Source organism: Myotis nattereri, assembly GCF_964212035.1.
Source record: "Myotis nattereri genome assembly, chromosome: 1".
Classification (NCBI taxonomy): Eukaryota; Metazoa; Chordata; class Mammalia; order Chiroptera; family Vespertilionidae; genus Myotis; species Myotis nattereri.
In genome coordinates, this window is record NC_138075.1 from 199731741 (window position 1) to 199754854 (window position 23114).

At 51.5% G+C, this 23114-nt stretch overlaps 1 protein-coding gene across 1 annotated transcript in view; it reads left to right on the forward strand.

Moving 5' to 3' along the window:
- SCFD2 (sec1 family domain containing 2) overlaps positions 1-23114 on the forward strand; it is a 336400-nt gene that overhangs the window by 307490 nt on the left and 5796 nt on the right. Inside the window, exon 8 of the mRNA XM_081088279.1 lies at positions 13507-13626. Coding sequence (XP_080944405.1) covers positions 13507-13626 — 120 coding nt within the window. The remainder of the gene's footprint in view (positions 1-13506; positions 13627-23114) is intronic.

The window sequence follows — 23114 nt, forward strand, 5'->3', positions numbered from 1 at the left end:
GAGGCTGGCCCCGGGGGCTGTGTGTCCTTTCCCAGGCAGGCTGCTGCATTCAGGGTCTGGCCAAGGGCACACAGGGAGCTCGAACCGCCTGCACCCTGCTCGCCACACGAGTTCCTCATTTGTGGAGAGGCCAGTGTGCATGGGAGGGGGCCCTGACTCACTCTTTGCCCAGCGATGTCCCACAGAAAGAACTTGTTCCTTAGCAAAAGGGCCAGTGGCCAAGTATGTTTGAGAAACACGGGGTTAAACAGCAAATCAAGGCAAAATGTTTGCTGCTGGGCTCTGCCGTGCCTTAATGTGCTCAGGGACTTTGCAGCGCTGCAGGCCCAGGTAGGGAGGACCGTCCACTTGTGGTTTCCATCACTGTTTCGTGCACCATGAGATGCCACATTTTAAAGTCACCCCTTTAAGCACTGCGAGTGTTTCTGCAGCTCTCCCTGTGGTCAGACACTTCACGGCCCAGGGTGGGCTTTGCTTAGGCAGATGGCGAACCCTCCTGGGCCCCCCTAGACCGCTGTCTCCTCCCCTGCAAGCCTCCACAGTCGGGGTCATAAAGAAATGCTCCTGCACACTGAGACCCATCGCATAGGAGGTTTCCAAGTCATGGGTTTAAGGGAGAAGAACGTGTGTTCTCCCAGCAGCTGTCGGGATCCATCCCCAGCCCCCGGCCCCCAGCCCCCAGCCCCCAGTTGCTGGACCTCTGCTCTCCGTTGCCAGGGGCGCCTCATCTGCCTACAGGGGTGGGAGAGTCTCGGAGGACTGGCTGAAGAGCCCTCCCGTCCCAGTGTTCAGTCGGTGGCCGGCTCTTCCCACCACTCCATGGACCTTGACAAGAAAAGTTATCTCTGGCCCGTGTGTTCAGGGTTTCAACAAAATTGGGACAAACGTAGAGAGGAATAGCCAACAGGGCTTTGAGAAACTCACTGTGTCTTCCTCTCTGAGGTGGAGGTGAGGCCCTTGGGAGAGGGTGTCTCTGTCTGCGATGAGGCCAGTGGGAGGAGATGCAGGAGGCAGGCGGAATCCCACGTGGCCGTGGCTACTTCCCAGCCCCTGGCCCTGCTTTCCACTGTTTCTCACTTACTGCCCAAAGGTATGCAGCAGCCTGCACCATGGGGCCAGCCATTCTCGTATGTGACCCGCACAGCAATCCGAGGAGGCAGGTTCCGTCGGTACCCCTGCTTCACCAGGGGGGACACTGAGCCCCGCAAGGTTAAGCAGTAGGCGCCAACTCGTACTCTCCTCTGTCCTCAGTTGTTTCCCAGGAGAGCACACAGGAGATGGGACGCCAGGATCTGGCCCGGCCAGTCTTACTCCCCAAGCCCATGCTCCTCACCACATGCTTTGGCTCCAGGAAGCTTCAGGCGTCTTCTTGGAAGTTAAATTTTCATATGTCATTAATTCTTTTTTTCATGATTACTCGTTAGCACAGATACTTTCCCTCTCCCGTGTCCATGCAGCTCATGAATTAATTCCATGCCTGCACTGGCCAGCAAGGCGGCCAGTGTGAGGGAGGTCTCCAGGGCATCTGCTGGTACCCTGTCTGCTTCCCTGGGACTAGGGCCCACAGCTCACTGGCCGTGTGCAGCCCCACCCAGCCAACCTCTGCCAGGAGAAGTCTGTGTTTTGGCATTGAGTTGCTTCTTCACATCACATCTCTGTATCAACAGTCGTTGCTTCCTTGCCATTTGCTGGCCCACTCTTTTCCTCCAGGGTCTACTCTCCCCCACCCCCCACTCAAGACTCACTGAATGGGTGCTGAGGCTGGAAAAGACAGAGTCAGATGAAAGGCAGGCATCCCCTGTGGGTTCCTTGTGCTCGGGGAACTTCAGAGAGCTCTAGAGCTGGGCTACCCTGTCCCTGGACTCCTTGCGGGTGTCACAGATGACGTTAGTTCAGGTCACCCAGGGGCGGTATCTGTAGATGATGGTGGGGCTGAGGCCATTGAGAAGCTGGTGAGAGATGTGCTGGGAAATGGGGCCGGCGGACTTTCCCACAGGATGAACTGCAGGTGCCCCACAACAGGTAACAGAAAGAGCATAGGAGAGGGTTTCCAGGCCCCTAATGCCTGTCTTCTTCAGGGCTCCATACCGTTCGTACACACCTCTGTGGCTTCATTTATACACTGTTTTATAACGAGACATGTTGGGTACCTTTTCCCAGTGTTTTCTAGCTGCACAACTTGATCCACTGCACAGTAGGAGTCAAGATATCAATTCATTGGCCCTAGCCAGTCTGGCTCAGTAGTTAGAGCATCGGCTGGAGGGTCTCAGGTTCTATTTCAGTTGCGGCTCAATCCCCAGCCCTGGTTTGGGCACATGGGGGAGGCAACCAATCGATGTGTCGCTCACATCAATGTTTCTCTCTGTGTGTCTCTCCCCCTCCCTTCTACTCTCTAAAAATCAATGGAAAAAATATCCTTGGGTAAGGATTGACAACAACAAAAGATATCAATTCATTGGATTGTAATCACTTAAAAAAAAAAAAAAAGGAACAGACTAGCAAGGTGAAACAGAACAGCCCAGAGCATACACACACGTATGATTTAAATGTATCTCTCACTATAGGCCACAATCAAAAGAACGTGAAAGCTGTGGCTGGGAGAATGGAGGGCTGTTCTAGGTCTATTTATTTCTGCACCCTCAACACGTAGGTCCCAGCCCTCATGGCTTTACACGCAGCAGGCACTCGCTGAAGGTCGGGAGGGTGGCCCCAGTGGTCAGTTAGAGTCATTGGCTCCTTGTTCCAACTGTCTGCCCTTAACACATTGCAGACAAGTAGTTTTATTGCTAGCTTTACCCAATGGCCAGATAAGTTTCTATTGAATGAGTACAAAAAACGTTTTACATAAATGTTAAAGGCACACTTTAAAATTAAATCCCCATTGCATTTTGGAGTTATTTAATACATGCTCTTACAAGCTAATATCTTTTTAAAGTATGGTACTTTGTAAAGCACTGTGTAATATGAAGTGGAACTAAACAAAGCTGGCAAGTTCTCGTGATCCATCCACAATGTGTTAAGCAAAAGCTCTATTTCAACAACTTCACAGGGGGTAGATCAATCAACTCCAGTGACCCTCAAAGGAATCCCTGACCCTCCTTTCCAGCTGCTAAACTAGACGAAGCTGGTCATTGTCTTGTCCTTGCATAACCCCAGAGAGGCAGCGGCCACTTGCTCCCACTCACCACCGCGCTGCCAGGTGCGTGGGGGAGACGGACGCCTGACTCCCCCTCCATCAAGGAAACCTGCGGTCTCTGCTCTGTCCACACGCAGCTGCAGCCCCGTTTCCCAGCCTCTTTGTCCCTAGGGAACAGAGAGAGGCAAAGGGCTGGTTTTGTCGTGTGAGAGAGCCGAGGAATCGAGAGGAGAGATGTCCTCACGTGGTTAGGCAGCAGGACGAGTCTTCCAGGGGGAGATTGGGGACCTCTTTTCTATTTAACATCTGTAATGTTTTTGTCTGGTTTTGTAAATAATAGAAGGCCATCTAGTATATGCTGCCTAACAGCAGTCACTCTATTCTACCGCTTACGTTGGTTTACAGGAGGCAATGGAGAGCAGTGGTCACACGTCCGAGTCAGACTGTCTGGCTTAGAGCTAGTTGTGTGACGTGGGTGCATCACTTAACCTCTCTGGGCCTCCGTTTCCTCATCTGTGAAATGGGGGTAATAATAGTGCCCACTGTGTAGGTTGTTCTGAGATTTAAATGAGTTAATGCCCCCAGAGCACTCAGGGCAGTGCCTGGCCTGCAGTACGTGCTGGTTCAGTGTTTCCTACTCCCATTTTTACAAGTTTGTGATCTGGCCAGACCGTGACTCTGGAGAAAAGTCCGCCTTGAGTAACTTTGTGTCCCTGTGCAGAGCCAGTGCGTAGGCATTCGGCACATACAGACTAACTGCTGAGTGGACAAGTGACTTAAATAGCAGAGAACAGATGCCCGAGAGTTTCAGGTTTCACTATTGATGTGCTGTTGCCAGAGAGACATGGAATCTAATGTTCTTTTTGTTGGGCCGGTGGAAGCCGTGTTTATAAGGCTGCCATGTGTGTCTCCAGACAGACCCCTTCTTCTCCACCATGTGTCCAACCTGTTGGTATCCCCAGTCTCAGGGGACACAACCTGTGCCTCCTGGGGAAGCTGTAGGGAGCTGGTGAATTTCTGTGCATGGACCGTGACAAGACGGTTCAAGGGGATAGAAGCCAGCAGGGCCAGACCCTGGCCACTCAGGACACAGACTCTGCCGGGAACACTCTGGAAGCATGGTCTCCATGTGCTGGGAGCGAGCACGTGCTCAGCCCTCCTCACAGCCTCCCGCTGTGGGGGACTGGAGGCCTCCATCCCAGACACTGGGAAGTAGCTCGCAGACATCGATCTCATCATGTATATGTCTGCAGCCAGTGAACGTTAAGAAAAATGCCTTTGAATCTAAGATTTTCTGCATCAAGTAAATCCTCCGTGAGAGGGAAGTCAGAGCAGCTGGATTCTGCCTTTACTAAAGTCAGGCCTTGTTTGCATCATACTGCAACTTGCTAAAATCGCTCTCTTTGTATTGCTTTAGCATGCGCTTCTGTATATATCAGACTGTCCAGGGAAGCCCTTCATCCCCCCCTGGTCTGGTTACCTATTGCTGCATAAGAAGCCGTCTCCAAACATTGGCTTAAAATAATATTGATCATTCTTTCTGTTCATGAAACTGTACTCTGGGCAGAACTCAACAGGGAGGGATTCGCCTCCAAGATGGCACATTCACAAGTAGATGCTGACTGTGGACGCGTAGCCCAGCCCAGCCTGGCAGCTAAGGGACTCAGTTCCTCCCACGCAGGCCTCCCCACGTGGCCTGAGCTCCCTCACAGCATGGCAGCTGTGTTCCAAGGACAAGGGACTAAAGGCCAGTAAGGCCAGACTCCTGAGAGAGCGTGCCAGGGGGAAGCCTCAGAAACCACACAGCATCTCCCCCGCAGCGGTCCTTGTGTGCAGGCAGGCACCAGTGCCCACTCAGGGTCGAGGGGAGGGGACACACTCTTTCCTTTGAGAAGAGAGCAAGAGCATGAGGAGCAGAAAATATTCTTGTGGCCACTTTTGGGAAATACAGTATATACTCTACCAAAAAATATACGTTTGACTGTCCAGCTCGGCAAGGAATGTGTTTGGTGAAGTCTCAGAGTTTTCCCTACAGCCTAGAGCAGTGATGGCAAACCTTTTGAGCTCGGCGTGCCAGCATTTTGAAAAACCCTAACTTAACTCTGGTGCTGTGTCACATATAGAAATTTTTTGATATTTGCAACCATAGGAAAACAAAGACTTATATTTTTGATATTTATTTTATATATATAAATGCCATTTAACAAAGAAAAATCAACCAAAAAAATGAGGTGACACGCGTGTCATAGGTTCGCCTTCACTGGCCTAGAGGATGGAAAATTCACTTATACTTCAGACCTGGTTTTAAGGTGGGTCCCAAAAGGCTTTGGTAATGAAAGGCCTGTCTGCTCTTTGCCCATAATCTTTTTTTAAATAATATAGTCTCCAAAAAGAAAGGAAGGAAGGAAGGAAGGAAGGAAGGAAGGAAGGAAGGAGGAAGAGAGGGAGGGAGGGAGGAAGGAGGGAGGGAAGGAAGGAAGGAGGGAGGGAGGGAGGGAGGGAGGGAGGGAGGGAGGGAAGGGAAGGGAAGGGAAGGGAAGGGAAGGAAGGAAAGAAAACCGTGGCAGCGGAGTGATAAGAAACTGAGCTGCAGGACCTTCCTCTCCCCAGCTCACTGCATGGAGCCCGTAGGTAACACAGGGAGAATAGTGAGCATGCCCATGAGATCATTCTTCATGCATCTCTAAGAACGTGTTTCAAGCCAGCCAAATGCACTCCTCGGCCAGAAGGACTGTGGTTAGCCTCAGAAAGCCGGGCTTCGAAGGGCAGTGCCCTAGGGGGAGGGGGAACCAAACGGGAGAGAAGCCGTTCTGGCCAAGCCTGGGGTTCTTCAAACAGCCAGTCTTCTCCACGGACGCTTGTTCCCGGAGCACCTTGATCTCCTTACAGGAAAGCTCGATAGTGATCTAATAAATAAACCGAAGCATACCTTCCCCCTCACTACAACGTTAATTTAATTTAAAACTAGCGTGTCTAATGGGCAGCACTTTTAAAATGCATTTCTGGAATTTGTGGTGTGGGTTTCAGTCTCCTGAAAATAATATATTTTATATCTACTCCATGTGTTTGGGCCCCAGCTTGTTTTGACTAACGGACATGATTTGTCAAGATGTTTCCTCCGCTGGACTTGGCGTGAGGAGGGTGGTTTTATCTGAGAATTGCATAAGGCCGCTTTATTTCTTTTTATGTGTGTTTTTAAGAAGTTTTTTGTTGTGTTGTTCCATTTCTTATGTGGCCATGCTTAGTTGGAAAAAATTAAAAGATTTCTGAAAAAGAGTCCAATGGGACCCAGGGGTTGCCTCTGGGCCCTTCATCTGAGCTAGTCTGAGAGCGTCCTTGCCTTGGGGGCAATAGGAAAGGGCCACAAGGAAACAGAACAACTGCTCAGGGGCCCTGAGAAGCTGGTGGTGGAGAGGGGGTGGGCGCTGAAACTCTCTCAGTTACAATTAAAATGCCAACAAATTGCACTAATTAATCAGAGAAAGGATCGTTTGCTGTGAGGACCAAGAATGTCTGGGGGAACCCGAGGGCAGCGATGCGGCGGCCTTGGGAAGCCTGGGACTGCGAACTGGGCCGCCACCGGGAAACCAGGAGGTCCTTTGAGCCGTGCTCCAGCCTGCAGACGTCGCTGAGAACAGGCCGGGCTTGCGGCAGGTGCTCACTCAGTATGAGTTGAATGAACGACTGGAGAGCAAATCCACAGCTTTTGGTTCTTACAAGCTAAGCTTTGATTCAGCCTTGTCTTTCTTAGGTCAAGTCTCCATTCCCAAGGAAGGATCTAAAGTTGGCCCCGCCTGGGTTAGAGATCCATTCTTGGACCATTATTCAACCATGTTTGAGGGGCGGGATCACGCTGTAACGCTGTAACTTCCTGGCTGCCAGTTGCCTGCCCCTTAACCATGGGGATCGGGAGACGGTCCACATATGTTTGAAAGACCTGCAGAAGCACCCACAGCAGGGGTGAAGTGCGCTGTGGGGGTGCAGTGCGCTGTGGGGTGAAGTGCACTGTGGGGGTGAAGTGCGCTGTGGGGTGAAGTGCGCTCTGGGGGTGAAGTGCGCTGTGGGGGTGCAGTGCGCTGTGGGGGTGAAGTGCGCTGTGGGGGTGCAGTGCGCTGTGGGGTGAAGTGCACTGTGGGGGTGAAGTGCGCTGTGGGGTGAAGTGCGCTGTGGGGGTGAAGTGCGCTGTGGGGGTGAAGTGCGCTGTGGGGGTGCAGTGCGCTGTGGGGTGAAGTGCACTGTGGGGGTGAAGTGCGCTGTGGGGTGAAGTGCGCTGTGGGGGTGAAGTGCGCTGTGGGGGTGAAGTGCGCTGTGGGGGTGCAGTGCGCTGTGGGGTGAAATGCACTGTGGGGGTGATGTGCGCTGTGGGGGTGCAGTGCGCTGTGGGGTGAAGTGCACTGTGGGGGTGCAGTGCGCTGTGGGGGTGAAGTGCGCTGTGGGGTGAAGTGCGCTGTGGGGGTGCAGTGCGCTGTGGGGGTGAAGTGCGCAGTGGGGGTGAAGTATGCAGTGGGGGTGAATACGCTGTGGGGGTGAAGGGCAAAGATCGTGAGTGTCAGGTGAAATATGACATCAGTTCCTTGGACCGACCGCGAGAGCTGGACATGCCTGGAGGTCATCTAGTCCAGCGCCTCATTGGCGACACAAGGAAAACAAGACTGGGAGAGATGAACTGTTGGCTTTGGCCAATTATACTAACGGTCCTTCTGACAAGAGGAAACATCTCAGCACTGGGTGTTTGCTGTAAGTAAGTACAGGTTCTAGAATTTCCATTTGCAACACTATTTATAACCATTGTTCATATTTTCCTCTTCTTAATTATACTCCATGCTGTGAGGTAGGGGTGAATTTTGTCTAACATTTGCTAAATATGATCCATAAGTTCTAGTGAGATGGACTCTGGTAGAAATCATTCAACAAAAACAAAAACAAAAACTTGGTTTTGACAGTCAGTGAACTTTGTCTGCTGGTGAGCGGTCACTGAGAGCCTGGTTTGTGTGCTCATCACCGCGGTGCGTAAAGAAGACATGTGAGACAACTGGATACCCTCCCTGCCGTGGTGTAGATTACCCCGGGGAGCTCTCGGTGTGTTGTGGAGAGGGGCAGGAAGACTGCGGGTTGCAGGAGGAGAGATGCGTGTGCGCCGGAGGGGACGTGCGGGTGCAGAGAAGGAGGAGCTCAATCCCATGTCAGAGGAGCTCCCCAGGAGTTGAACGTGTCAGACCAGTAGGAGTGAGAGACAAAGTTACGAAATGCCCTGGTACATGGAAGGAGCTACAGGTAGTTCTAAATATCAAGGCAGAGAGAGAAGCAGGAGCTATAACAATAGAAATTGGTCCAAAAACAATGAGGTACCACTGAATGTTGTAGGCATATGTAACCAGTGTACATTTTGTACAGATCACCCTGGCAGCAGTGAGAGGTGGATGAGGCCACACTGGCATCGGGCTGGAGAGGGAAGGTGAGATGGGTGGGCACTCAGGGAGATGAAGCGCTGCTGGACCCCACAGAACCGGGTGCTGACTGGATGTGGGAGCAAATGAGAGGACCAGTTACTTCATCTCTTCAAGCCTCCCTTTGTCTCTGATGTAAAATGGAGCCCCTACCTGCTTCACAGATGCTAAGGCTGGTGCAGAGTCATGCTCGCCCACCCCCTGCTTTATTTTCCTCCAAAGCACTTACCACCTTTCTTTTCCCCATGTACGTACTGGTTTTGTCATTCGCCCCCAACTGAAATGTAAGTTCTACGACAACAGGGACTCCTCTCTGGTTTGTTCACTGCTGAATCCCTGGTGTTAAGAGAACTGTCTGGCTCATAGTAGTTGCTCAATAAACAGCTGTGGAATGGATCAGTGAATGAGGGAAAAGCACACGCGGACATGAAGTGTTCGGTGGCGGTGGCGGCGCTCTTATAACTCCTGTTGGGAGAAAAGCCATTCCCAAGCCATGTTCAAAGTCGGCACGGCTGTTCTCAGGGCCTGGTGCCCTTCATGCCCAAGTTCTGGTGCACGTTCCTGCCCACTGTTGAGGACACTTGCCCGCACTAAAGACAAGTGAGTCACACACGAAGAGAAACTGAGCGGAAGAGAATTGGCAGCAGGATTCCCAGAACTCCTCGAGAGCTCACAAGCACCCGAAGCAGCGGAAACCCTTCTCATGAAAACCAACCGGGACATCAAAGAGTGCCTGGGGGCCCACAGCTGCAGAGGTTTCGGCAGCCCCTGCTTCAAAGGCTGGCATGGACGGTGGGAAGAAATGGTCTTATCTGACCATAACCGAGGTCTTAGGTCACAGCCAGTGAAAGTTTGGAAAATGAAAAAAAAGAAGAGCAGAGGGCCTGATTGGCTTGGTTAATCTGTGTGTTTGCAGTGGCAGTAACGATGCTTAAATCTTTCATCTCCAAAGAGGGGGACCCAGCGGTGCGTGGCACATTATAAGATGTGCTATTTTAATAGAAGAGACTCCACCGCCCAATCGCCTGCTGACTTGACATGTTCTGAAAGGAAAGTCTGGTATCAAAACATAAATCTAAACAGAAACCAAAATAGCAAACAGCAGCATGCATTAATCAGACCCGTCTCTTTGTACCAAAATCCACATTCCCTCCTCCCCCTGGCCCCAGGGTATTGTTCTTTGTTGTTGCTGTTCATTGCTTTTTTCCTTTCATCTCTCAATGCATCCTTCAAGCTTCTCGCAGTGTACTTCAGCATCCAGATTCGCTCATGGAAAGCACATGTCTTTGGGAACATGCCGTTCACTTGAAGTTCTGCAGCCAGTTTTATTTCTGTCCCAGGGTTAAGGAGAAACAACAATTGTTTGTAGGGCTGGATGTAACTTCGGGTCAGTGAGCCAGGAAGAACCACACATAAAGCAAAGAGAGTCTCTAAAACATCTCTAAGAAAAGAGGGGCATCTCCAGTTAACCCGTGGGTCTCATTCATGCGTGCATTGGCTTTATTTATGCAACATTGGTGGAAAGGTTACCATAAACTAGGTCTATGCTCAAAGCCAAAAATACCAAAGTAAATATGGTCAGTCCCTACTCTAGCATCTTACAGTCTAGGAGAGGAGACAGCAAGCACCAGTATATCCAGGTAGCAAGCAGTCCAGTGGACAAGGCCAATGCAGAGAGGTACCTTAGATTTAGATCCTGGGACAGGAGTTGAGAGATGGGGAGGGCGATGGTACTTTTTACAGAGAGTAAGTGGGAAGGAGGTAAAGGAGAGGAGGTGAGAATAGTTTACCCAGAGGAAACTATGTCTGCTACATAAAACAATATGATGCAGGTGATATTCAAAGTCTTTAATAACTGGAACATCAGGGGCTCAGAGAGAGGCCAAGACCCACCAATGGTCCCAACCCAATGCCTATGGGATGCAGGTCTTTCCTATTAATATGGGGAAACTCTCAGGGAGGGTGTAGTAGAGTGAAAAAAGCAAGGTTCAATGTTGAGTGTTATGAGTCAAGATGTTGGTTCCCTTGTGTGGGAATGACAGGAGGGGCCATAGAGGGTTTCCAGGGCGCTGGCTTTCTGTTTCCTGATCTGGGTGCTGATCACACCGGTGGGTATGCTTTGTGAAATAAATTGACTTGAACACTTGTGTTAAATGCTCTTTTCAGTACAAATGTTCAGTAAAGTGTCATATGTTTGACAAACCGTTCCAAAACAAATAAACAAGCAAATACGATGCATTTGGGCAAATCTCAGTTTATTGTGAATGGCTCTAGCAAATAGTGTGTGTGGAGGAGATAAAAATAGAGACATAAAGCAAAGCCATGTTATAAGAGCCTTATTAAATACTAAGGAGTCTGAACTTTATCCTCAGAACTCTGAGACTCTTGGGAGAGAATGTGAGCATGCGTTAGAGCAGGGGGGAGAGGGGGCGGTCAAACTGTGACCTCTGGACTTTGGCCTCTGGTTCCATGATTTAGTCACCATGTCACTGTATGAAACTTCAAGCTCTTCATCTGCAAAATACACCAATGATTTCGTTTGGTTCCTTAGGATGTTTTGAGAATTGAATAAGACAATATGCAAAATAGTTAGTATGGTAGGCACTATATTCAGGAATAAATATTTGCATTTTAGAAAGCTTCCTCAAGCAGGAATGAGGAGAATGGATGGGGAAGCCAGGCCAGGGGCAGAGATGCGTTATGCTGGCAGTGATCTGTGAGGAAGGAATGAGAGCCTGACCAGGACAGGGACAGTGTAAATCAAGGAAAGATCATTAAATGTGAGGGGGCAGAATGGACAGGACTTGATCCAGGAGATGAAAGAGACAGCAAGTCTACGATGACTCTCAGGTATCTGGCTTCAGTGACTGTAAGGAGGTGATGCTGTTAGAGAGTGAAGAGGAGGAATAGACCGGGGGTGGGGGGGGGGGGGAGACGGTGCATCACATGTGAGACCTGTTGAGATGAGGGATCCTGGAGGCGTCCAGGAACTCAATAGAGATGTTTGTGATAAAGAAAGGCATAGGAGTAGATGAAGTCCTTCAGGGATGACATATCAAGTGAAAAGAGCAAGGTGCCAAAGGTGGACCCCAAGAAGCATCAACATTTAGAAGGGCAGGCCAAAAAAAATGAAACCTATGAAGAAATTTGAGAAAAAAACCATTGCAAAGGTAGAAGGAACAGCCGAGAGGGTGCTTTTGTGGTAACCAGGAAAGATGTCATCAGCTGTAACAAATGGCACAGAAATGGCCAGTTAAATGAAGACTGAGCGTCCATTGACTCCCACGTATGTGGGGCATTGGGGACTTCATGGAGAGCAGCTCCAGGGGCAGGGACACAAGCAGGACTGTCATGGTGCACGGGGTGTGGGTTAGAAGAAAGAAATCAACAAGTGCAGTCCAGGGGAAGGAGGTCTGTGGGCAGGAGGCTGCGGGGGAGGAGTGACAGTCTTTCTCTAACGATCAGTTTCCTAACTTTTCTCAGTATTTATTCACCACCACCCATTTTGGAGAAGTTTAGAGATACAGCTCTGCGCTCGCCCTTCCTTCCTTCCTTCCTTCCTTCCTTCCTTCCTTCCTTCCATCCATCCATCCTTCCATCCTTCCATCCTTCCTTCCATCCTTCCTTCCATCCATCCTTCCTTCCATCCATCCTTCCATCCTTCCTTCCTTCCTTCCTTCCCATTCTGAATTTCGTCTCCAGAAGCCAAGGAGTAGCTTATATAATGGAAAGCACTTAGCGAATTCTCTTTGTGTTTTTAAAATAAGATGTTGAAAAGTGGGTATATTCAGGGAAGGCAGCCGGAAGAACCCAACAGAGAAAGGAGCTGGAGCAGGGATAAGAGAAAGGGCTCCCTGTCAGCCTGCCCTGCCCCACTGCTCCTGGGGACTGTCCAATAGCCCCAGTGGGGCTTGCACATTGGCGAGTGTGAATTCGTGAATACACTCTCCACCTCTGGAGCCGAAGCCTGTTTCTCCCCCCTCTGGCTTCAGTGGCTACCTGAGCAGTCGGCAGCATCCTTCCTGTCGTGGTGCCCTGCTCCCCGCGTCCTGGCTGGGCCTCCGGCCTGCTCCACCCAGCTGGTGACTGCTTGCCTCTGAAACTCAGCTCACACCCCCTCCCCTCCTCCTGCCACTCCTCAACCAACCAACTCTGGCTTCCAGATGGGGCTCAAACGTGCTGTCCCTTCAGTTAGTCACTAAGTCAATGTGCCGTGCATTTTGCATTTCCTGAGGGGTTGCTGTGAGTCACTCATGTTTTAGTTTATAATAACACTTTGGCTCATGGGTGAAACTGGAAGGCACCAGGAGGAATTCTCTGCAGCCCCTGGTGGAGTGGTCCATGCAGAGCAAGCATGTCAAACTCAAAGGCTAACACGGGCCAAATAAATGAGGCATGCAGCCTGCGGCCTGCGAGTTTGACGTGCTTGGTGTAGAGTAACTCCTCAAGGGTGGATGGCAGACTCTTTCATCTTTTCACATCCTTCACCAACACCTACTTAGGGCTTTGACTACTCATCAATTCCACAGATATTTATTGAGCACCTACTGTGTGCCAGAAATTGCACTAAGCTGGAAATTCAACTGGGAACAGCAGGCAAGGTCCCTGTCCTGTGAGTTTATGTTCCACTAGAGGAGACGACCACAAACAGGTGAACCCCACACTGTGGCGGGTGCTTCCTAGGAAGTAAACAGAGCTGTGTAACAAAGAAGGGGCGCGTTTATGCTGAGAGCGGGAGACCGATAAGGAAGGAATAAGGTGTCCCTCCGTCTTCTCTTCTTAAGGAATAGCCCCCACTCCTTGAAATTTTCTTTCAATAAAATATTTGGAGGGATGTCATAAGGAGACGTGTGCATTTACTGGTCCATGGGCTCATACGCCTTTCACACCTCCAATCGCTAACAGAGGATGTTTGTTTTGCAGGTGAGCCGGCCTCATCCCAGCGACCACCCTCTCCTGATCCTCTTCGTGGTGGGCGGCGTCACAGTCTCTGAAGCCAAAATGATCAAAGACCTTGTGCCAACCCTGAAGCCAGGAACCCAGGTACCAGTCTGAGTCCTCGTTGTTATGAGTCCTGGGGCAGGAGAGGGAAGGGTGGCGCGGGCCCTTCATCAGACTTCCCAGCGCTCCCATCGTCATCCCCACTTCTCCCCCACCTGCTCCTTCCCACGTCCTCCTCCTCTGCCTGTGCCAGGCCAGCCAGCCTCCCTGTGGGGGCCTTCTCCTGCCTCTGGGCTCCAAGGGCCGACACGCTGTTGTCCCTATTCCCAATTCCTGCATGTGTTCTCCAGCGTCCGTCAGCGCTGAATTACTCCAGAGCTTTCACTGCTTTCCGGGCCCCAGAGAACTGAGGGTAACTCCCAGGACCGCCTGCCTCTGTGGCAGTCTGAGGACCTGGCTGGAGGAGCTGGGGAAGGTGCATTGTCAAGACAACAATGAGTGTAGCCTCCTGTCGGGTCCCATCTTACTCTCCAATTAAGTGGCCGGGTGGTTAAGAACACAGACCGCTTGGTTTTACAGGCCTGAGTTTGGATCTAACCCAGTGGTTCTCAACCTTCTGGTCCTTTAAAGACAGTTCCTCATGTTGGGACCCAACCATAAAATTATTTTCGTTGCTACTTCATAACTGTAATGTTGCTACAATGTAAATATCTGATATGCAGGATGGTCTTAGGCGACCCCTGTGAAAGGGTCATTCGACCGCTGAAGGGGTCGCGACCCACAGGCTGAGAACCGCTGACCTAACCTCTGCCTTTCACTAGCCAGGTGATCCGGGAGAGTGAGGCCCTCAGACTTCTCCGTTAGGAAAATGAGGTGGCCGGGAATCTTAAATCAGATAAGTGGGGAGTGCCTGGGACATCAACCTCAGTGAATGGTGGCTACAGTTACTATCAGCCACGAGGCTGAGGACACAGGCTGTGGCCTCCCAGGCCTGAGCAAGTGGCAGGAGCCCCATAGGCCCTGTGGTCTGATGACACAATTAGCTGCAGGAGGACCAGATCGGTGGTGTTGGCATGGGCCACGTGGTGAGGCAGAGAAGACCTGGTCCCTCTTGATCTCCAGATACCCAGCTGAGAAAGGGGACTGGGTATCTGGGAGCCACAGCAGGTTCCTGAGCAGAGGAGAGGCCAGTCATCGCCTGTGACCGTTTCTGCTGTTACTATCACTGTCATGGTCATAGCCGGTGACGTTTCTGATACCGTGGTAGGTTCTGCCTCGTTTAACAACCTCTCTGTCAGCAGCAGGGTTGAGGATCTGCTTAGCGAGCGATTGCCTTTTCAGCACGACTTTTATTTTCATCAGAAAGCACACTTCTTGCTGCCCCTAATGATTGAGAACCAAATTCCTAGCTCTTCAGAGCAGCCATGCATTGTAACAGCCTGACAGGCATGCTAATCCCTCTCTAAAGGGATAAAGTGCAGGCGTGTCAGAGCCCAGTGGCCTGAGGTTGACAACGGCAACCGGGTCTGCATGGCTTTGCTGCCTCTGACCCTGGGCCCCGTCATCTGCACAGCGAGCTCTCGAAGAACGCTAGGCCTCAGGAGCAGCCTCGCTGCCATTTGTCCTGTGTGCGAAGCTCCCCGAAGAGTTAACAGGCGAAGGAAGACTCCTGCGAGTTCTTTATCGAGTTCTTTATCGTCCGCCCTCCTCTCCAAGTGGTTGAGAGGAGGCGGTTCCCTGGATGCTTGCTGGGTGCCACCTGTGGAGGCAGCTCTCCCTTTCTCGGCACTGGATGGACTCACAACTGTGCTGGCCCCGCCGCTGACTCTGCCCGACCAGGGTGTGAGCAGCTCCCTGCTGCTGGGCGGGCAGAGCCAGGCCTTGCAGCCCAGCTGCACACAGGCTCGCACACATGGAGCCGGCCTCTGCCTGAACACCCAGCCTGGGAGTGCGTGTGAGCCACACCGAGTCTGTGCACCCACGGGCTCTCAAAGACACGCCTGGCCGCCAAGAGGGTGACTTGGACTCAGCCGGCGAAGTACAGTGACAGTATGCGTGTCTAATACCCTCTGTCTTTAACATCTGGCCTCCTCAATCCGCAGGAACGTCCCAGTGATGAGGCTCTGTCCCTCCCACAGCAGGCGGCCTCCTTGCATCTCATGGGCTTCATTGTTATGACTGTTCTGCTTCCTCTAGACACATCCAAATCGGCCTCCCCAGAGCTCTCACTCGCCAGTGCAGGGTCTAGCTCTCGGGCCGCCCAGAATCCACAGGCAAGTCAGGCGCATCCCTCTTCCAGGTCCTCCCCCCCCCCCCCCACCCCTCGCTGGTGTCCAAACCGAGCATCCTCAGTTTCTGCAGCCCCCCTGCCCAGCCCGTGATGTGGGTCAGAGCACCCTTACTGTGTGTGGCTCTCCTGGCCCCAGTGTCTCCCTCACACTCAGCCGGACCTGAGAGCCCTGTCCTGGGGCGGCCTGATCAGTGCAGAGGCAGGTGGCCCCTGCCCCTCTCCCCGCCATGGCCGGCAAGGCCCCCCTTCGGGCCTTCTTTTCTGACCTCCCTTCTCCCGCATGCTCCCCTCCAGCCTCAGGACTCTGCACTTCTCATGGTTTTATTCCCAGCTCCTCAAAGAGGGTCTGGCGCTGAGTGTCATGATTGTTCGTTGGATGTCGGGTGTTGAACACTAGAAACTTTGCTGTGTTACTGTAGCGTAGATAAAAGCGACTTTTCTGGAGGTACACCAGCGTGTGTGTTCACATAGAGCTGGACAGCTAAAACCCCTGTCTTCTGTATCAGTGCTACTCACCCAGGTCTTCTCTGTGGGGTGTCTCCCAAGTCCAGGATGCACCATCACACCTGTTACATTGGACCAACTGAGTAGTCATATTCTGTGCCAGCCTCTGGTCTTCGTTCTGAAGATGGAACGGTGACCAGGCCAGACATGTTCCTGCTCCACAGGAACTCACCCGCTAATAGTGACGGGCATTACACACGGAAGCTCCCGCCATAGATTCGTGTACCGAGAGCACCCAGTGCTGAGGGGGGAATGACCGAGGGGGTTCCTGCACAGGCTCCTCACTGAGAAGGCTGTGAGCTGAAGTCAGAAAGGCTTTCAGGGGTCAGCTCTTCCAAGGAAACCAACAGAATCCGGGAAAGGCACATCCAGCAATGGATTCTCTTTCACAAAAGTGACACGATTGCTTGGAGCAGTGGAGTCCGGAGACCACAGCCGCACCCGCCACTCCCATGGGACTGAGACCGCCCTCTCAAGTGGGAGAGCTTCCTCCACTCTCCGCCTGGGTGGCTGGTGATGTGCTGATGAGGGGAAGTGGGCAGTTGGAGAAGGCCGCTCTCCTGACTACCAGAAAGAAGGGGTGGGGGGACGAGGCAGCCCCCGCCCCAGCGCACAGCCACAGCCACAGCCACAGCCACAGCCATGCCACGAGGTCGGCTATGTGGCTTCCTCGCTGGAGTGCGTGTGCCTGGTGCGGCCTCTGTCTGGCTCACTCGCTGCCAGGTTGGGGCTCCAAGCCCAGACAGCTCTGTGGGCTGAACTCCATAGCTGGGTGGTGGCCCGAAGCCAGCAGAAGCCTGGGATTGTGGGAGGAAAATAACAGGGAGGGACCCTCCCAGGAAATACAGGGACAGGCCAGCTCAGGAAGTAGAAAGACCATGTGGGCAGCTCGACCCAGCCGCCCACTGCTTTTCATAGGCACGTGCGTGTAGCCCGCCTCCACTTTCGTGTGGTTCTACATCCCTGGGCTAAATATTTGGTGAGAGTGTAATTTTTAAAAAAACTGGGCCCAAACATATGCTCATGCACACCCAGTTTTGCACAGCTTCAAGGATTCAAGGACACCTAAATCCTGGCTCAAAAGCCTGGCTCCTGGCTATTCTGAGGTTGATGGGAAGCCCAAGGAGAGGAATCAAATGACTGGGGGGGGGGGGGGGGGGGGGGAGAAACATCAGAAGGGACAAAGGTGAGGAGATGGCCTGCAGCCTCCCACTCCCGTTCTCAGGGAGGTGAGCACAGCCCACTGGCCTCTGATGTGCCAGCCAGTCGGACGGTTCACACTGAGTTTCTGGAGTGTAGTTAATCCACTGTCCCACTGCTTTAGTGAACAGATCTTTTATGTTTAGCGCAGGTGTGTGAGTGTGTGAATATGTGCAGGGCCTTGAATATGAGATGTGCCCAAAACCAGTGCATCGCCTGGGTGAATACGAATGCCGGCACCTGTGCTTCCACGGGGTACTTTTCCTGGGAAGAATCTCCCAAGTTTAAAAGGAAATGGAGAAAAAAATGGTATCCCCTGCTCCTTTCCACTCACAACATGAGAAATGAGAGGGTGGTGGGCTCTGCGTCCTGCACTGCCTGCTTCCGCTGTTCTGCAGAAATAGAACTGGAAGCAGCTGGCACCTGCAAATTATAGTGCTGGCCCGCAGAAGTGGGACGTGGAGAGAAGGGGGTTCTCTCCCAGCGCCGGCCTGCTCCCCGGAGCCCAGGGCAGGCTGAGAACCAAGGCGGAAGCGTCCCTCTTCCCGCTGGAGCCTGGCCTTTCTGGAGCCCCCGGCTGAGGCCCTCAGGGAGCCCCCACCTCACGGAGGGCAGTTTCCCCCAGTGCCCTCAGTGCCTGGGAAAAGCCGGTTCTCTGAAGGGAGTTCTCTAGTACTCAATTTGCTTAATATCGCACATTTGATTACTGTGTTCATAAAATGTACGCTTGCTACCTCACAGGCTCGGTTCAGGCTCTCTTACGCTTTTTCCTGTTCATTTTTGAGTGCCTATTTTTTTCCTCATTTGCTTCATTTTTTAGAATTTTGAGGGCTATTTTAGCCAAGTCATGCAGAACTGCCATTAGTTAAATGGACTAAAAAAAAAAAAAAAACAAACAAACAAAAACCTCTGAAAATGCTGAAAAGCAATCTGAAGACCAAAAGGTGCCTAAGATATGAAAATGCTTAAGGCCCAGCAGCTGTTCTGCTGTAAATGAAATGTTAGTGGTGCAATCCTGCTTGTTCATCAAAACGGGAATTCTAGACAAATAGGCGTTTAGTTGAATTGATTTGAAACAAATTTACCCAGCGCTGTCTGAGCAGTCTTTTACTAGAGAAACTTCCTAGGTTAGCCAACCGCTGCTAACTCACTGCCTCCTTCGCTGTCTTTTATTAGGACACAGTCATGGACACAGTCACAGTTTATAGGGGTCATATATGTACCCGTGTCATAGGGTTGTTAGGAGTTGTTCATTCCTTCAGTCATTCACTGACTCATTACAAGGACCTGATATGTAGCAAGCCCTGTGCTAAGCATCAATGAAAAGAACCAGTTAAGGAAACAGGGAAGGCAGGGTCATGCCGACGGCCGTGGGAACACAGTCAGTCTTCAGGGGCAGGTAGCTGGGAAGGCTTCCTGGAGGTGGTGATGCCTGAGCAGACTGGCAGGTCTTCAGGCAGAGAACGAGGGAACTCATGCTGCAGATAGAGAAGCATCTCCGGAGTTCCCGCGGTGAGGCCGAAATAGTTGAGGACGGAGAGAATACAGAGCTGAGGGTGAGGTGTTGGTGGGAAGGGACTGGGCGCGGAGTGCTGAGCCCCCATCAGAGTCTCAGCTCCTGAAACGCTCTCTGAGAGGGCTGGGCTTATCAAAGGCAGGGAGGAGGCCTAAGGATTTTAAGCCGCTGAGTAACAGAATCAGATTTGCACTCGGGAGGATGGCTGTGCCCCCCCCCCCTCCCCCGCACACCACCACCACCTCAGCCCTGGTGACCCTTATGGGCCAAATAGAGGGTGGGAGAGTGAGGTGGTGGTGCGGATGAGAATGGCAACAGCAGCTACCATTTTAAGCCCCTCTAGAGCCTGTCAACGGGCTAAATATTTTACATACATGTTCACATTCCATCCTCATACAATCATGTGATGTGGATATATCACTATTCCCACTTTACAGGACGTTGAGTCTCAGAGTCATACAGTGACTTCTCCAGAGTCCTCTGTCTGGCAAATGGCCGGCGGAGCCTGCTCAGCACGGACGCTCCTAAGCCTGAGCTCTTAGCCACTAGCTCTGCGGCAAGAGCCTTGGTCTCTGCGGCTTTCTCCCTCCTCTGAGACCCCCAGCTTACCCCCCATGCTGCGCGTTTCCTCCTGTGTCTCCTCAGCCTCCACGGGGCAGGCCCTAGACGCACGCTGGTCCAGCCCACACGCCATGTAACGACCTGCCTGTGTAGGGGGCGGGGCCTGGCCTTTGGTTCAGCTCCATGGAGGGGACAGACCCGAGTCCCTGTCAGTGTGGCTGGAAGCCAGCACACAGCCCGAGGTGGTGGCTTCCCTCGGCTCAGTCACTGCTGCTCCGAGAGGTCGACGTCCGCGGAGTCGGTGCCTTCTCTCCCCGAGTCCCTCCAAGTCCCTCGGTCCTTCCAGCAAGCATCCTGAGAGATGCTGCCTCACCTTCACCAGGAAGGGCCTGCCCTCGGGGCACTGGTTCTGAGGCCCCCGGAGGCCGGCAGGGAGGTGGGGACTGGAAGTCACAGGGCAGAAGTGTTTCTTTTTTATTGTTGTTGTTCTTACGGTCGCTTTATTTCTATCAGGATCCCAACAGGAACCACAAGTTGCTTTGGGCTGATGTATCTCTTAAGGCACTTTTTCACCCTCCTCCCTCAGGTTTCCATCTCTCTCCTGTGTTCTCCTTTATATATACTAGTACCACCCAGAAATTTCCTGTGTCTGCCACCATTACAGCTCTCTTTTCCTACAGGTTCTTTTTGTCATGGTTATAAGAGTAACCTTAAGCCCTTGTTTGCTAATTCAAATGTCTGGGTTATCTCTGTGTCTACTTATACCGACTGTTCTCCCTCTTCACATACCGGCTGTTTGCTGTGGTGTTTTGGATATTTTACTGATACATTGTAGGCGTTGGATACATTGTAGACACTGGGTACATTGTAGACACTGGATGTTGTAGATGTTTCCCTCCACGTCCCACATGGTTCAGGGTTCAGGATCTGGAAGAGGAGCCACACACAAATGAAAGAGAAGAGACAAGAGATAATTTGGAAATAATGGGGGCCAGGCTGGTAGGTCCAACTCAAGAGGAAAGACTTCCACTGGTGCTCAGGCCTTGCCAAGCTTTTATTTGGTTCGGGATCCACCCATAGTATAGCCCTTAGGCAGGGAGGTTCCAGTGACACACAGACTATTCTTATCAATAAGGATTTACATGATTAAAGGTGGGGAGGTTGCTTCAGCTACCATTATCTGGATTAACAGAGGTGGTGCACAGCTCTGACCTTTGCTAGGGCTTCAAAGGTCACCAGCCTTCCGGGTTCTCTGTCTACACCTCTCTGCTAGTGAAGACAATAGGTGGTTTCCCACAGCTGGATACACTGTCGACGTTGGATACACTGTCGACGCTGGATACACTGTCGACGCTGGATACACTGTCGACGCTGGATACACTGTCGACGTTGGATACACTGTCGACGTTGGATACACTGTCGACGCTGGATACACTGTCGACGCTGGATACACTGTCGACGTTGGATACACTGTCGACGCTGGATGCTGGATACATTGTAGACACTGGGTACACTGTCGACACTGGATACACTGTCGTAGCTGGATACACTGTCGTCGCTGGATACACTGCTGTAGACACTGGATACACTGTCGACGTTGGATACACTGTCGATGCTGGATGCTGGATACATTGTAGACACTGGGTACACTGTCGACACTGGATACACTGTCGTCGCTGGATACACTCTGTAGACACTGGATACACTGTTGACGTTGGATACACTGTCGACGCTGGATACATTGTCGACACTGGATACACTGTCGTCGCTGGATACACTGTCGACACTGGGTACACTGTAGACACTGGATACACTGTCAACGCTGGATACACTGTTGACGCTGGATACACTGTCATAGCTGGATACACTGTCGTAGCTGGATACACTGTCGTCGCTGGATACACTGTCGACGCTGGATACACTGCTGTAGACACTGGATACACTGTCGACGCTGGATACACTGTCGACGCTGGATACACTGTCGACGCTGGATGCTGGATACATTGTAGACACTGGGTACACTGTCGACACTGGATACACTGTCGTAGCTGGATACACTGTCGTCGCTGGATACACTGCTGTAGACACTGGATACACTGTCGACGTTGAATACACTGTCTATGCTGGATACACTGTCGACACTGGATACACTGTCGTCGCTGGATACACTGTCGTCGCTGGATACACTGTTGTCGCTGGATACACTGCTGTAGACACTGGATACACTGTCGTAGCTGGATACACTGTCGACGCTGGATACACTGTAGACACTGGATACACTGTCGACGTTGGATACACTGTCGACGCTGGATGCACTGTCGATGCTGGATGCTGGATACATTGTAGACACTGGGTACACTGTAGACACTGGGTACACTGTAGACACTGGGTACACGGTCATCGCTGGATACACTGTCAACACTGGATACACTGTCGTCACTGGATACACTGTAGACGCTGGATACACTGTCGACTCTGGGTACATTGTAGACGCTGGGATACATTGTAGACACTGGATACTGTTGGGGTCCAACCCCAGCAGGTCCAGGGGTTCCCAAAGGTGTGGACAGAGTTGGCGAAGAAGGAATGACACAGAGGCAGTGTTCAGTTGATCAGCAGCCTAGCCAGGTTCTGTAGCCAGGTTCTGTCTTTATTTCTCCTGTTACATCTGTATTTATACCAGTTGATTTTAATCCTATCCATTCTATTACAAAGGTTAGGGCGTTTCTTATCTCCATTCCAAGGTTACTGGATTGTTCTGTTAAGCTACAAGGAAGTAACTGAAGGAGATTATCTTAAGTAAAGATTATGTAGCTTAAGCATGATTGTTCATAGTTAAAGTGATTAACTACCCACCTGGCACTTAGTTCAGGGGTTTTGTTCCCTCCCTAACTCCAGGGGAAAATCCCCACCTAGGGAAACAACCTTTCTCAGAGAAGTGACTTTGGTTAAAACACATAGCGCTAAGAAGGGGAGCAAACATATTAAGAACAGTATGCCATATACCCCAGGTCCCTTGAACCATATGCTGTGCAGATGTTTCTTCCCTGCAGCGACTGTGTCAAGCAGCAAGGATGGACCAGCTTCCGGCAGGATAGATTGTCGACGCTGGATACATTGTAGATGCTGGATACATGGTAGATGCTGGATATATTGTAGACGCTGGATTCTGTTGTCGCTCTCTGAATACAATTATATTTTCTTCTAGCTGATAACTTCCTGGAAACAGTGAAAGCTTCGTTTTAGACCTTGTGGAGGTGGGTCTGTTTGATTTAGCCCTGTTCCTAGGGCAGACGCCTTAGTTCTGAGAGATAATCCTTATTCTTAAGGCTTGGTCCTTCCGGTTTCTGGGAGAAGCTCAAGGTGTTTACCTCGCATCTCTAACTCCGCAGGACTTAGTGTTTTAAAAATTGCTCCTCAGATGCTTTAGCTTCTAGTCACTGCTCTTCCCGGGGTTCCCTGGTGCTGACCCAGGCCGTTGCCTTTTGGGACTCAGCGGACGTGAGAAGGAATTTGTGT